General features: G+C 44.2%; 1 protein-coding gene across 2 annotated transcripts in view; it reads left to right on the top strand.

Moving 5' to 3' along the window:
- The window catches only part of DNTTIP1 (deoxynucleotidyltransferase terminal interacting protein 1), a 51109-nt gene extending 38086 nt beyond the window's left edge, over positions 1–13023 (top strand). For both annotated transcript variants that reach the window (XM_063960491.1, XM_063960492.1), the window contains exon 13: positions 12040–13023. In XM_063960491.1, the coding sequence (XP_063816561.1) occupies positions 12040–12148 (109 nt within the window). In that variant the 3' untranslated portion in view covers positions 12149–13023. The remainder of the gene's footprint in view (positions 1–12039) is intronic.
- Positions 13024–16934: the final 3911 nt, after the last annotated feature.

Raw genomic sequence — 16934 nt, 5'->3', positions numbered from 1 at the left:
ATCCAACGTGATTCTTTTAATATAATATATAATATTAAAAGAATCACGTTGGATCGTCCGTTTAGGCACTACGAGCCCTATGGGGTTAAATGAAAAAATCAATTGGAATAGCTTGTCTTAATAGGTCTTAGTCACTGTTATTATTCAGCGCTTATTTTTTGTTACATGAAGGTTTTTCATTATGTAAGTCCTGACCATGAATATATCCTCTGCAATATCTGTATGTTATTTTATGCGGGTGTTTTTTATATATCAATTTATGTTCCTCTCCTTTTCAGCTCTTGTGCTGCAACCTCACTGGGATCCTCCGCTGCGCTAATGGAGCGCATGAAGCTGGCTGTGGAACGCATGCACAGCGGTTACCACAGTAACGGAGGGTGCGCACCAGGAAGTTCAGCGGGTAGTGGTTCCGGTGGGCGTGCGGTCTGAGCGCTGGACGGAGCGGGAACTGAGGGACAGGTAAGGGTATTTATGTATGTGTTGTCTATGTGTTTATTGCTGTAGATGTTATCCTGAGGACGGGGCAATTGCTCCGAAAACGTTAGATGCTATAACATCTTAAATACAGATGTCTTTCTTTATCGCTTTGAAACAGTCTCTGAGTGCCATCTTTTCTGTTGGATATTTACTTCTCTGAGGGGCACCTGAGCAGTTGGGACATTGTAAAGTGAGTGCCGGCATACTGTGGATGGGTATGTTTGTGCTGTGTTATAGCACCCGTTGCAAGGCACCGTCAACTTATTTGATTGATTGAACCTGTTGATAGCACATCACTACAGGCGTATCTATATCTGTTTGTATAAGTGACACTGCAATACTTTGGAGGTTCAGTATGGATCAAGCCAATTCAGCACAAGCACGTGATACATCAGGCTTTCAGGGGTTATTACTCACTCCTCCAGGTGAAACTTTTAGTTTTTCGGCTGCCGAGATTGAAAACATACTGTCTAAAGAACTGTTAACCCCCTCTGATCCAGCGTTGAAAGCGGAGGATATTTATTTCCAGTTGCTGAAAATGAAAAAACGCGAAACTGACTATCTATTGCACAGTGTCACTTTGTCTAATTATTTTAGAGAACACAAGATACCACGAGGTTTCAGGGTCAGGAACGTTCCCACTATTGGAAGAAATAACCCTGATTTTGTGAGGAAGTGGATTGCTATCCTCAATAAGTGCGCATTCGACCTCATGATTCTAGTGGTAGATGAAGCGAATAAAGAACTCACTGCCATTAGATCAAAGATCGTTGCATTTGAAAAAGATAACCGCCAGAAACTTGAGGAGGATGCCAGTCAAGATTGGCTACAAAAATTACAAACACAGTGTGATCGTTATCGCACAGATTTATTAAAATTCAAGAGGAATAAGAAATTTGCAGTCGATTCTGACTATGATGACAACCGCGTATACAAATGGTTATATGGTGGTGATACTACACAACCTATGATGGATGGCGGCAAAAAACGTAGACCGTGGCAGAAAAGAACGCAAGGAGTAAGATTTGATCGGAATAAATCTAGCAGTGACAGTGACTTCAGGTTCTCTGATGTGGAGGATAATGGATCTCAGTCTGTGGTCCCTTTAGATCAACCAGAGAAAGAGGCGAGACGTCAAAACGATTCGCTCCCACCCGCCGGGGTGGTCAGAACAAGAGAACCCAGAAAAGTCACGTTGGTGAACAAAAAGAAGACTTGATCTTCAACCTGTCCAGACGATCTCTTACTCCAATTGAATCAAGAGTACTTAATTTGGGACTTGGCTTTGTTCCTACCAATAAGCATAATGATTTTGACTGGAAAGTCAATCTACATAATTTTTCCAGGAAACTGCGTTTGAAGGAACATTTTCAATCAAGCATTCCAATACAGGATGACAACATCTTTTCCTCTTTTTTGAAGTCTGCTTCTAGGTCTAACTATGATCCTATATCAACCAATGCCTCTTTAAAAACCTTTAACCGCTTGCTGGACGAGTCGGTGAATAAGTTCACTTCTACCCCTTGTCAAGTACGTCCTAATCTTTCTAAACTGGAACACCTGGCATTGAAAGATCTTGCTTCATACCAGGACATTGTCATCAGACCCGCCGATAAAGGCGGGGCCATAGTTATTCAAGATCTTGATAAATACAGATTGGAAATTGAACGTCAGCTACAAGATAGGGAGGTTTATATGAAATTGCATATGGATCCGACGGCCGCCTATCAAAAAGAACTGTTCCAAATTTTAGAGAAGGCATACAATGAGAATAAAATCCCACAAAAAGTGTTTAAGGCTCTTTGTGTCCAGCACCCTAAAGTGCCTGTGCTGTACACTTTGCCAAAAATACATAAAAATCCGAGAGAGCCTCCTGGCAGACCTATAATCTCTGCCAGGGACTCATTGTTACAGCCTATCTCTCAACTTTTGGATAGTGTCCTCCAGCCACTTTTGTTGAAAGAAAAAACATTCCTGAAAGACACTACTTCCTTCTTGAATTACCTGGAAGACATTGACAGCATACCGAGTGGCACCTTGCTATGCTGCCTAGATGTATCCAGTTTGTATACCTCTATCCCTCACGAGGGAGGTCTTATTGCGATGAGGCGTTTTCTTGAATGTCATCTTCCTGCATCAAGTTTTGATCATGTACTTTTTTTGACTCTGTTGGAATTAACTCTAAGGCGCAATTATTTTTTGTTTGATGGGGGTTTTTTTCTCCAACTACGAGGGTGTGCTATGGGTTCTCCCGTGGCCCCCTCGTATGCGAATATTTTTATGTTTTTTCAAGAAGCTGATATGTTCTTTAGTGACAGTGATGTGAGTCAATATATTATGTTCTTCACCCGGTACATAGATGATGTATTTCTTCTATGGACCGGGGGGGAGGAACGTTTTGTACAGCTTATGACTACCATTAATGGCCTTGATTCGCCAATTAAATTTACCTATACACATAGTACTAGTAGTGCCAACTTCCTGGACGTACTGGTGACAGTTAACAATGGTAAAATCACCACAGAGGTTTATTCTAAATGTACTGATAGGAACACTTTTTTGAGGGCATCTAGTCACCACCCGGTAGCCTTAAAGAAAGGTCTTCCGTTATCACAGATGATGCGCTTTGCACGCATCACCAGCGATTCTGAACGTTTGCCAGAGGCCTTAGATGGTCTTATATCTAAATTTAGGGATAGGGGATATTGTCCTATAACCTTAGAGGAACAAAAACAGCAGGTACTTGCGATGGATAGATCCAGTTTGTTGAAACCCACTAAACGCCATCAGGATAAGGTTATCCCTTGGGTCAGCAACTATACCACGGCCAGCCCAATTATCCGGAGAGCTACTAATGCACTCTGGCCCATTGTGAGCTCGGATAAGGAGCTCCCCATCTTTAAAAATATGAGACCTTTGGCAGCGTTCAAACGTGGTAACAACCTACGTGATAGACTTGTCCATGCTGATATTACAGGGCTTGGGATTAAAAAACCGGCCAATGTGTACATTAAACCCCCAGGTTGTTACAAATGCCACAATTGCACTACTTGCAAATATATGGTAGCATGTAGAGAATTCAAACATCCACATCTAGACAAGGTCTACGACATTAGGTTTGTCCTCACTTGCACTACTGCTTATGTAGTGTATATTATAGTGTGTCCTTGTGGCCTTTATTACATCGGCCAGACCACCAGGAAGTTCAGGGAGAGGATGAATGCCCATAGGTCGGCAATCAACATGACCCTAAATGGGAAAGATATTGATCAGCCGGTATCCCGACATTTTAAATTGGCAGGTCACAAATTGGATGACCTTAAGCATTATATTATAGATCATGTACCATTTTCCCTCCGGGGTGGGGATCGGGCAAAACAATTATTATTAAAAGAATCCCGTTGGATCGTCCGTTTAGGCACTACGAGCCCTATGGGGTTAAATGAAAAAATCAATTGGAATAGCTTGTCTTAATAGGTCTTAGTCACTGTTATTATTCAGCGCTTATTTTTTGTTACATGAAGGTTTTTCATTATGTAAGTCCTGACCATGAATATATCCTCTGCAATATCTGTATGTTATTTTATGCGGGTGTTTTTTATATATCAATTTATGTTCCTCTCCTTTTCAGCTCTTGTGCTGCAACCTCACTGGGATCCTCCGCTGCGCTAATGGAGCGCATGAAGCTGGCTGTGGAACGCATGCACAGCGGTTACCACAGTAACGGAGGGTGCGCACCAGGAAGTTCAGCGGGTAGTGGCTCCGGTGGGCGTGCGGTCTGAGCGCTGGACGGAGCGGGAACTGAGGGACAGGTAAGGGTATTTATGTATGTGTTGTCTATGTGTTTATTGCTGTAGATGTTATCCTGAGGACGGGGCAATTGCTCCGAAAACGTTAGATGCTATAACATCTTAAATACAGATGTCTTTCTTTATCGCTTTGAAACAGTCTCTGAGTGCCATCTTTTCTGTTGGATGGATATATATATATATATATATATATATATATATATATATATATATATATATATATATATATATATATATATATATATATATTATAAATAATTTTTTTTATATATATATATTTTTCTCTAACGTCCTAAGTGGATGCTGGGATTCCGTAAGGACCATGGGGAATAGCGGCTCCGCAGGAGACTGGGCACAAAAGTAAAAGCTTGAACTAGCTGGTGTGCACTGGCTCCTCCCCCTATGACTCTCCTCCAAGCCTCAGTTAGATTCTTGTGCCCGAACGAGAAGGGTGCATGCTAGGTGGCTCTCCTGAGCTGCTTAGAGTAAAAGTTTATTTTAGGTTTTTTATTTTCAGTGAGTCCTGCTGGCAACAGGCTCACTGCATCGTGGGACTAAGGGGAGAAGAAGCGAACTCACCTGCGTGCAGAGTGGATTGGGCTTCTTAGGCTACTGGACATTAGCTCCAGAGGGACGATCACAGGTTCAGCCTGGATGGGTCCCGGAGCCGCGCCGCCGGCCCCCTTACAGAGCCAGAAGAACGAAGAGGTCCGGTGAAATCGGCGGCAGAAGACGTTCCTGTCTTCAACTAAGGTAGCGCACAGCACTGCAGCTGTGCGCCATTGCTCTCAGCACACTTCACACTCCGGTCACTGAGGGTGCAGGGCGCTGGGGGGGAGCGCCCTGAGACGCAATAAAAACTGAAATACCTTAGGATGGCAAAAGAAATACATCACATATAGCTCCTGGGCTATATGGATGTATTTAACCCCTGCCAGTTTTCCAGAAAAAAGCGGGAGATAAGGCCGTTGTGAAGGGGCGGAGCCTATCTCCTCAGCACACAAGCGCCATTTTCCCTCACAGTTCCGCTGGAAGGACGGCTCCCTGACTCTCCCCTGCAGTCCCTACAGAATCAGGGTAAAAACGAGAGAGGGGGGGCACTATTGGCAGCTAAATTATAAACAGCAGCTATAAAAGGGAGTAACACTTATATAAGGTTATCCCTATATATATAGCACTCTGGTGTGTGCTGGCAAACTCTCCCTCTGTCTCCCCAAAGGGCTAGTGGGGTCCTGTCCTCTATCAGAGCATTCCCTGTGTGTGTGCTGGGTGTCGGTACGATTGTGTCGACATGTATGAGGAGGAAAATGATGTGGAAGCAGAGCAATTGCCTGTGTTAGTGATGTCACCCCCTAGGGAGTCGACACCTGACTGGATGGTTGTATTTAAAGAACTACGTGACAATGTCAGCACTTTACAAAAAACTGTTGACGACATGAGACAGCCGACAAATCAATTAGTGCCTGTCCAGGCGTCTCAGACACCGTCAGGGGCGATAAAACGCCCGTTACCTCAGTGGGTCGACACAGACCCAGACACAGATACTGAGTCCAGTGTCGACGGTGAGGAGACAAACGTAATGTCCAGTAGGGACATTACGACACGTTACATGATCACGGCAATGAAGGAGGCATTGAACATTTCTGACACTACAAGTACCACAAAGAAGGGTATTATGTGGGGAGTAAAAAAACTACCAGTAGCTTTTCCTGAGTCAGATGAATTAAATGAGGTGTGTGATAAAGCGTGGGTTTCCCCCGATAAAAAAGTGCTAATTTCTAATAAATTATTGGCACTATACCCTTTCCCGCCAGAGGTTAGGGCGCGTTGGGAAACACCCCCTAGAGTAGATAAAGCGCTCACACGTTTATCTAAACAAGTAGCGTTACCGTCTCCTGATACGGCCGCCCTCAAAGAACCAGCGGATAGAAGGCTGGAAAATATCCTGAAGGGTATATACACATACTGGTGTTATACTGCGACCAGCAATCGCCTCAGCCTGGATGTGCAGTGCTGGAGTGGCGTGGTCGGATTCCCTGACTGAAAATATTGATACCCTGGATAGGGACAGTATATTACTAACTATAGAGCATTTGAAGGATGCATTACTATATATGCGTGATGCACAGAGGGATATTTGCACCCTGGCATCAAGAGTGAGTGCTATGTCCATTTCTGCCAGAAGAGCGTTATGGACGCGACAGTGGTCAGGGGATGCGGATTCCAAACGACATATGGAAGTATTGCCGTATAAAGGGGAGGAGTTATTTGGGGCCGGTCTATCGGACCTGGTGGCCACGGCAACGGCCGGAAAGTCCACCTTTTTACCCCAGGTCACCTCTCAGCAGAAAAAGACACCGTCTTTTCAAACTCAGTCCTTTTCGTTCCCATAAGTACAAGCGGGCAAAAGGCCACTCATTTCTGCCCCGGGGCAGAGGAAGAGGAAAAAGACTGCACCAGGCAGCCTCTTCCCAGGAGCAGAAGCCCTCCTCTGCTTCTGCCAAGTCTTCAGCATGACGCTGGGGCTTTACAAGCGGACTCGGACACGGTGGGGGCCCGTCTCAAAAATTTCAACGCGCAGTGGGCTCACTCGCAAGTGGACCCCTGGATTCTGCAGGTAGTATCACAGGGGTACAAACTGGAATTCGAGACGTCTCCCCCTCGCCGGTTCCTAAAGTCTCCCTCCGACAGGGAGGCAGTTTTGGAAGCCATTCACAAGCTGTATTCCCAGCAGGTGATAATCAAGGTACCTCTCATACAACAGGGAAAGGGGTATTATTCCACGCTGTTTGTGGTACCGAAGCCGGACGGCTCAGTGAGACCAATTTTAAATCTAAAATCCTTGAACACTTACATAAAGAGGTTCAAATTCAAGATGGAGTCACTCAGAGCAGTGATAGCAAACCTGGAAGAAGGGGACTATATGGTGTCTCTGGACATCAAAGATGCTTATCTCCACGTCCCAATCTACCCTTCTCACCAAGGGTACCTCAGGTTTGTAGTACAAAACTGTCATTATCAGTTTCAGACGCTGCCGTTTGGGTTGTCCACGGCACCTCGGGTCTTTACCAAGGTAATGGCCGAAATGATGGTTCTTCTACGAAGAAAAGGCGTATTAATTATCCCTTACTTGGACGATCTCCTGATAAGGGCAAGGTCCAGGGAACAGTTAGAAGTCGGAGTAGCACTATCTCAGTTAGTGTTACGTCAGCACGGGTGGATTCTAAATATTCCAAAATCGCAGCTGATTCCAACAACACGTCTCCTGTTCCTAGGAATGATTCTGGACACAGTCCAGAAAAAGGTGTTTCTCCCAGAGGAGAAGGCCAGGGAGTTATCCGAGCTAGTCAGGAATCTCCTAAAACCAGGCCAGGTGTCAGTGCATCAGTGCACGAGGGTCCTGGGAAAAATGGTGGCTTCTTACGAAGCGATTCCATTCGGAAGATTCCATGCAAGAACGTTTCAGTGGGATCTTCTGGACAAATGGTCCGTATCGCATCTTCAGATGCATCAGCGGATAACCCTGTCGCCAAGGACAAGGGTGTCTCTTCTGTGGTGGCTGCAGAGTGCTCATCTACTAGAGGGCCGCAGATTCGGCATTCAGGATTGGATCCTGGTGACCACGGATGCCAGCCTGAGAGGCTGGGGAGCAGTCACACAGGGACGAAATTTCCAGGGCTTGTGGTCAAGCATGGAAACATCTCTTCATATAAACATTCTGGAACTAAGGGCCATTTACAATGCCCTAAGTCAAGCAAAACCCCTGCTTCAGGGTCAGGCGGTATTGATCCAATCGGACAACATCACGTCAGTCGCCCACGTAAACAGACAGGGCGGCACGAGAAGCAGGAGGGCGATGGCAGAAGCTGCAAGGATTCTTCGCTGGGCGGAGAATCATGTGATAGCACTGTCAGCAGTGTTCATTCCGGGAGTGGACAACTGGGAAGCGGACTTCCTCAGCAGACAAGACCTTCACCCGGGGGAGTGGGGACTTCATCCAGAAGTCTTCCAAGAGATGGTAAACCGTTGGGAAAAACCAAAGGTGGACATGATGGCGTCCCGTCTCAACAAAAAACTAGACAGATATTGCGCCAGGTCAAGGGACCCTCAGGCAATAGCGGTGGACGCTCTGGTAACACCATGGGTGTACCAGTCAGTGTATGTGTTCCCTCCTCTGCCTCTCATACCAAAAGTACTGAGAATCATAAAAAGGAGAGGAGTAAGAACTATACTCGTGGTTCCGGATTGGCCAAGAAGGACTTGGTACCCGGAACTTCAAGAGATGCTCACGGAGGAACCGTGGCCTCTACCTCTAAGAAAGGACCTGCTCCAGCAGGGGCCTTGTCTGTTCCAAGACTTACCGCGGCTGCGTTTGACGGCATGGCGGTTGAACGCCGGATCCTGAAGGAAAAAGGCATTCCAGAAGAAGTCATCCCTACCCTGATAAAGGCCAGGAAGGATGTAACCGCAAAACATTATCACCGCATTGGGCGAAAATATGTTGCGTGGTGTGAGGCCACAGAGGCCCCTACAGAGGAATTTCAACTGGGTCGCTTCCTACATTTCCTGCAAACAGGACTGTCTATGGGCCTAAAATTAGGGTCCATTAAGGTTCAAATTTAGGCCCTGTCGATTTTCTTCCAAAAAGAACTGGCTTCAGTGCCTGAAGTCCAGGCGTTTGTCAAAGGGGTACTGCATATACAGCCTCCTTTTGTGCCCCCGGTGGCACCTTGGGATCTCAATGTGGTTTTGGGGTTCCTAAAATCACATTGGTTTGAACCACTCACCACTGTGGAATTAAAATATCTCACATGGAAGGTGGTAATGCTGTTAGCCCTGGCTTCAGCCAGGCGTGTCTCAGAATTGGCGGCTTTATCTTATAAAAGCCCTTACCTGATTTTTCACACGGATAGGGCAGAATTGAGGACTCGTCCTCAATTTCTCCCAAAGGTGGTTTCAGCGTTTCACGTGAACCAGCCTATTGTGGTGCCTGCGGCTACTAGGGACTTGGAGGACTCCAAGTTACTGGACGTAGTCAGGGCCCTGAAGATATATATTTCCAGGACGGCTGGAGTCAGGAAATCTGACTCGCTGTTTATCCTGTATGCACCCAACAAGCTGGGTGCTCCTGCTTCTAAGCAGACGATTGCTCGTTGGATTTGTAGTACAATTCAGCTTGCACATTCTGTGGCAGGCCTGCCACAGCCAAAATCTGTAAAAGCCCATTCCACAAGGAAGGTGGGCTCATCTTGGGCGGCTGCCCGAGGGGTCTCGGCTTTACAACTTTGCCGAGCAGCTACTTGGTCAGGGGCAAACACGTTTGCTAAATTCTACAAATTTGATACCCTGGCTGAGGAGGACCTGGAGTTCTCTCATTCGGTGCTGCAGAGTCATCCGCACTCTCCCGCCCGTTTGGGAGCTTTGGTATAATCCCCATGGTCCTTACGGAGTCCCAGCATCCACTTAGGACGTTAGAGAAAATAAGAATTTACTTACCGATAATTCTATTTCTCATAGTCCGTAGTGGATGCTGGGCGCCCATCCCAAGTGCGGATTGTCTGCAATACTTGTATATAGTTATTGTTAAAAAATTCGGGTTATTATTGTTGTGAGCCATCTTTTCAGAGGCTCCTTCGTTTATCATACTGTTAACTGGGTTCAGATCACAGGTTGTACGGTGTGATTGGTGTGGCTGGTATGAGTCTTACCCGGGATTCAAGATCCTTCCTTATTATGTACGCTCGTCCGGGCACAGTATCCTAACTGAGGCTTGGAGGAGGGTCATAGGGGGAGGAGCCAGTGCACACCAGCTAGTTCAAGCTTTTACTTTTGTGCCCAGTCTCCTGCGGAGCCGCTATTCCCCATGGTCCTTACGGAGTCCCAGCATCCACTACGGACTATGAGAAATAGAATTATCGGTAAGTAAATTCTTATTTATTTTTTTTTATATATAAAATATATAAATATTAGTATGCAAGTTGCTAGATCTGAAGTTAACAGAATCTTTGGCTCCGAAAGATAGACTGTCAACTAAACAAAGCAATTTGTCAATGTATTGTATGGATTGAAAAAACGACTTTAATGTTTTTAAAGCTATGTATTAAATACATTTATTGAATGGTCTGCGGTTGTATCAGAAAACCATGTGTATTGAAGTTAATTAGTTGTCAACAAAGAATATATTCACATTAGGCACCCCTGCAGATAATTTTACCATATTTCTACTAACATAGGGGTCCTTATCTGGCAGAGGACCATCTTCAGGGATTTAGCAGCCGAATTTATTTTATAATACTTAAAGGAAGGTTTCTTTATTAAGTGGTATAAGCGCAGTATCAGTAAAAAAAAAAGAAAAGAAATCTATATAGATCTCTCTCTCTCTCTCTCTATATCTATATCTATATCTATATCTATATATATATATATATTATAGCAGGGTGTATTTTGGCACTGACATCGTAAGGTTAGAACTGGGGTGATCCTTCAGGAAAACTCCATTTGGATATTTCCATCGATACTGTGTTCAGAGTCCTAAATCAGATGGGAAGAAGGCACTTTCCGGATCTGATTAGATAAAGGTTCATTCATTTTATTCAATTTTTCAAAACCCTCTAAATCTAGCACTGAAGACTGGGCTGCTTTAAATAGTGCTACATAGCAAATTTAACCATTGATGTCCATTAGATAATGTCAATGTTAGGAAGACTTCCCTTCTTTCTTTAAATTATTTTGTCATGCAAATTAATTGTAACTGACCTGCAGTTTTGACAAATCTAACATTAATTGTGCTGTAAAGGATTAATTGTGTTGTGAAGTTATTAATACACCTGCCACTGATTAGAAAAATCAGCTATAAAACTGTCTGGTATGTGTCAGAATCTTTGTCACCAGAAAATCTCCCGGATCACCTATGACACTACCCGTGGGGTCATGCAATCTGGCTGCCGCAGATACAGAAACGAGGACAGAAAATCTGTTTTCCAATGGAGATCCTGGCCTCTTCCCGTCCACCAAAACGGCAGTGACAAAGCTCCATTTTGGGAAACTGAGGCTTGTGCCACCCCCTCCATGTCCCCAAATCACTGGCAGTCTACTGATCTGCATCCAACGTTGCAGACCCGTATTGCACATGCGCAGTACAGGTCCATCAGTACTTAACATCTTTACTTTGCAGCATGAGCTGCAGTTACTTCTGGACCCAAATCAGGCCCTCTGAACTCATGTGACTATTCAGAGCCAATGTACTGAAAGCTAGCAGCTTCATTGTCACGGGATGTTTACTAGCCAACTAGATAGCATAGTCTTGTCACTTCATGGACTGTTCACACTCTCATTACCACTCAAGAACATTTATAACTACCCCACAAATGGCTAATTACATGCAGACATGTAAAAAGTAGAGATGAGCGGATTCGGTTTTACTCGGTTTTACTCGGTTCTCAAAACCGAATCTTATTGGCTCACGGATGTCACGTGTTTTGGATAGCCAATAAGATTCGGTTTTGAGAACCGAGTAAAACCGAGTAAAACCGAATCCGCTCATCTCTAGTAAAAAGGTGGATTTATAACAAATTTTGTAGCTGTACAACACTGTAAATGTGAACACATTTTAGCTAACTGTTGTTATGTGTTAATGTGCAGTTGTGTGTAACAGTCTATTCTAAAATCCTGCTTTTATGCACCCAGAATGCATGCTTGTATCTGCTCCTGTGTTCCCATGTTTGGTTGTTTCTAACTGATTGTTCTTCTACAGAGACTCATTGGAGTTGAAGCTGGATGAACTGAAACCATTTACTGTCCCACTATGGATGATTGACAAGATGAAAAAGTACATGGATCTGTTGCGGACAGGACAAGAGTAGTTGGCACACTCTGCATTAATACAATCTATCCACTGGACTATCATTATGAAATGCTCAAGAAGCAGCTTGATTTGCCCTAATTATATTAAAGCTGTATGACAAAGCTAATTGGACCACAGTGATAAACCATTTGGTACACTCTACAATATACACAGCAAACATGACATACTTAAGAGCTAATTTCACCTTTTAGTGTTGAGTGCCCTTAACTGATTTACAACCGAGAGCACAATGCGAAAATAGGCCGCATCTGAGCCCCCTGTTGGCTCTACTTCCTGATCTTTTCATGAAGATGATTCAGGTTGATAGCATGAGGTCCAAATTCTATTGGTGAAGGTAACTGAAATTTTATTGGCCTAAATGGGTCCCATAATGAGAACAGAGGACGAGACCACCATATAGATTAATTAGGCCAAATCATGCATCAAGTTATCCATTGGGAGGACCTGATAGAATCATGTACCACAACAGCACAGTGGTGGGGATCCCTGGAGAGTCAATGTAGTTGGTAGGGATACTTTGTTTTGTTTTAATTGGAATTTCCACTATTAAGCTGGAATCAGCCTTTATTTTAAAACCATAAAATCCAAATGTTTTTATTACCTATTAAGTTGGCTTAAGATGTGTAAAGAGACTTCTCTATAAAGAGGTACAAAAATCCTGTTAACTCATTTATACGGCATGCCACACGTAACAAAAAAAGAAAAAGATCTGGAAATACACTCTGTATGTGCTTGTGTTAGTGAAAGGAAAGGGTGCTAGAATTGTGTAATCCCTAAATAACTATGAGTGACATGCTAACCTTGTTATGTTTCTAAATTTGCCACTCATTTTTGTTTATATAGGATGGATTATTAAAGGTCTTAGTAGTTTTACGCCTGCCTGTGTGTGGGTCTTTCTGTACACTTAAAAATACTTTAGCTACTGAGTAACCAGAACCTACCCACTAGATGGAATGGTAACATTTTATTGTTATCCTAAGTGTTATTTTAGGTGGTGTTATTATCCTAGGTTATTCCAACATAGGCCCTTTTTCAATACAGATCACTAATGTTTGAAAATCGCAAACGGACCTTCACAGAGCCATCACATCCATAAAGGACCGTGGGTAGGGGGTGGTAGGGAGCGGGAGTTGTTCGGCCAATGCAGGCGTGGACAGACCGTTTGAGGCGGCTGCGTTGCGTCACACATTGCCGCTCCAATAAAAAATGTCAGTGCGGCTGCATATGCAGCCATGCTGTGTATACAGGGGGGCATCTGCTATTCCCTGGTCAGCAATACGATCTTTGAATGCGATCGCAATGCTGGGTGGGACCCAGTATGCGATCGTACAGAATCTGCTACTCAACCTTAATAGGGTCCATAGTCCTCACAAATACACTGGAAACCTTTTTTGTTTCATATTCACCATTGGGGCAAATGTATTAACCTGGAGAAGGCATAAGGAAGTGATAAACCAGTGATATGTGGCTGGTGCGTTTTATCACCTTGCAATCAGCTCCAATATGTAAATTGACAGGAGCTGACTGGCTAGTGCATTTATCACCTTGCACATAGCACTGGTTTATCACTCCCTTATGCTTCTCCAGGTTAATACATCTGCCCCTTAGCCTGTGAAAGTGAAGGCTACTCAAACATTACACATTTGTTGAGTTCATTAGTCCGTATGAGGGCCTGAGCAACTCTGAACTTCACTTATAGATTGCTGAAAAATTTTAATTACCAGGAAAGAGTCAATAGGATCAATCCTAATGTTTGTGAAGGATGCGAGTTGCTGTTGCCACGGCGTTTCACTGCCGGCAATGGCACCCGAACTCGCACCACTCAGGACTTATTTCTGCCCGAATTAGCACAAAATTGCTGTTCTATGTGGTAGCAAGATCCCGCTTTGTGCAAGATCCCGCTGACGTAAAGTGCAGCAGGTGCCGCGCAGATTCAGCTGGGCCAAGGATTCACCAGCAATTGAATTCTCTGCAAAGGGTGCTAATTGTTATTGCTGTTGTGTTTAGATGCAGGCATCAGCAGCCCGTCTCACACCCTTCACCTGGCAGGTCGCATGCCCGATTCACACAAAAGGGGTAGCAAATACTTTTGTGCGAGATACACGGCAGCTGCCACACACATTCATTCAGGCAATCGGATTCACCATTAATTGAATTCCCCCTTATGCTCCTGAGGGCAAGCCGGAGAAAGCACCGATAACATGATACAGTATAGGCCATCATAGATAAGGGCAGGAGAAAGCATTGGTGACGTTACCAGTGCTCGAAGTGAGCCAGTATGGCATACTGGTACTTCCAGCACTGACCTGGAAGTTGTTGCAACTGACAGTACGGCTGGGGACTGGATAAAGGCATACCGCATGTGGTACAGAGGCATACAATTTGTAGCACTGCAGTGCGGCCCGCACGCCTTTGTAACATGGCATTCATTCTTAATTCACACGTGGCTGCCTGTCGCCGGCACCGCTTGTCCAGGTCCCAGCTGCCTTGTGCTGAAGAGATCCAGTCTCCGTCCACTCAAGGCTTCTTAACTGAGCAACCATCTGGCGCTACAGTAGGAAGTTAAATTTATGGCTTCTCTGGTATCCTGCATGTACTTATATTTTAATATATATATATATATATATATATATATATATATATACACACACACACACACACACACACACACACACACACACACACACACACACACACACACACACAGTGGGGCAAAAAAGTATTTGGACAGCAAGTTGACCCACTTAAAAAGATGAGGTTTATTTATACGTGTGTGTGTGTGTATATATATTAGTGCTGGGCAACGATTAAAATTTTTAATCGCAGGATTTCATACGATTAATAGCGATTAATCGTATTGTTAGCCGACTAAAGTCAATAATGAATTCAAAAGTGGTGTATTGCGCACTTTTAGTACTTCTATATGAACAACCGTGCAATAACATTTGGTTTGCAGTATTCCCTTAACACAGTAGCATTTAAAAAAGTTAAAAAATTAAAATTAAAAATAAAATATGTTTTCTGAGAATCTAAATCTGTTTTCTTTCCCAGATTTTTGTTCCCACCAGATTGGACAGATATATTTTAGGTGTGTAACCTATTTACTCCTCTGCACCAAGCCAGTTGCTTGTTTACATTTTCAGATGATAAAGAAACTCTCTTCTTCTGTACAATATGACAAGCAAGAGAAAACAACCTTTCACAGGGTACTGATGTTGCAGGTGTGGCCAAGTACTTCTGTGCAATGGAGGCCAGCCTCACACTGTTCTCAACTGAATCTTCCTCCTGTTCAGAATCAGACTCTGATGAAGCAGCCAATAGGGCTAACTTTTTATTTGGTGGCTCTGATGTTGTTGCTTCCACTGGTTTCTCTGCAACAAACCTCTGTTCCTTTAGTAAGTTGGTGACTAAGGCCCACACCTCACCCCTCTCAGCTCTGGGTATACACTTGAGGTCCTTGAATCTAGGGTCCAATGCGGTAGCAATCTTCAGATACGCAATGTTGGCATTTTCTTTGCATGTCTCCAGGTCTGTTCTGAATGTAGACTTAAATTTGACCACGTAGGCAGGGTCATCATCTGAACTCTCCATGACCCGAGAGAGATGGCAAAAAGCAGGCAGAACCACAGAGCATGAAACATACTTTTCTCCTCCCAGAAGTTCAGTCACATACCTGCAACAGCAAAAAAAAAATCAAACCCATTTCTTTGGGTACGGGAGAATGCTGGTGGTCAGAAGACCGACAGCGGCATCCTGGAATCCAGATACCCAAAAGTCCCCGGTAAGTATACTAACCCTCTCTACCCTTAACCCTCCCTGCATAGTGCCTAACCCTAAAAGTCCGCTGGTGCTGCCTAACCCTAACTCTCCCTCCATGCAGCCAAACCCTAACCCTCCCTGCTCCCTACTAACCCTAACCCTCCCTACTAACCCTAACCCTCCATGCTTCCTACCCACCACCAGTAAGTGCCTAAACCTACCTAACTACATCCCATTCATGCTATATTTTTTACAGACAGGACAGTGGAAAAATGAAATATATAAGTATGTAAAATATATCTGCAGGGCTCCAGTAGCGTTTCCAACCTCTGCAGTTTGTCCATTTCAGCTGTAGTTGGCATGGCAATCTTGGTGTTGTGTGTGGTGAGGACATCCCTCAGTGGCTGTTCATTTCTACAGACACTTTTTATCATGTCCAGAGTCGAATTCCATCTGGTTGGAATATCTTGTATAAGCGACTCCTTATTTTGTCTATGTTGAATTTGTTGTTTTTGTAATTCTGCAGCACTTGCTGGACTGTGTTTAAAGTGGCCTACAAGTTTTCTGCATTTGGCCAGGACATTGTCAAACGCACTGTTCTGCAGAGATACTGTGACAGAACGCTGGAGACTGTGCGCAGTGCAGGGGACATGTTCAAAAGGCAGGTGTCTTGCAGCAGCAATCATATTTCTTGCACTATCTGTGCTAAGTGTGCCGACTTTATCTGAAATGTTCCACTCCTGTGCAACATGAATAAAATGTTCAGCGCACGTTTCAGCAAAATGTCTCTCTTCTGTTTTCATTACAGTCAGAGCATGTGAATGTATCTCCCAGTGTTCATCAATATAATGCACTGTAACTCCGAGGTAATTATGGTTGCCCAGCTATGTCCAGTAATCTCGAGTGAGAGCAACATGTGGTGCAGATTGTAACGCCATCGCTTTTGTAGTCCTCTCATTTTCATACAAGTCATGTATTCTTCTTGTGATGGTGCGTCTTGAGGGAGGCTCATACGTGCTGTCATT

This window comes from Pseudophryne corroboree, chromosome 3, assembly GCF_028390025.1.
Source record: "Pseudophryne corroboree isolate aPseCor3 chromosome 3, aPseCor3.hap2, whole genome shotgun sequence".
In the NCBI taxonomy this organism is placed as follows: Eukaryota; Metazoa; Chordata; class Amphibia; order Anura; family Myobatrachidae; genus Pseudophryne; species Pseudophryne corroboree.
The sequence above is the reverse complement of the archived record's forward strand: the minus strand, read 5'-3'. Positions and strand labels throughout refer to the sequence as shown.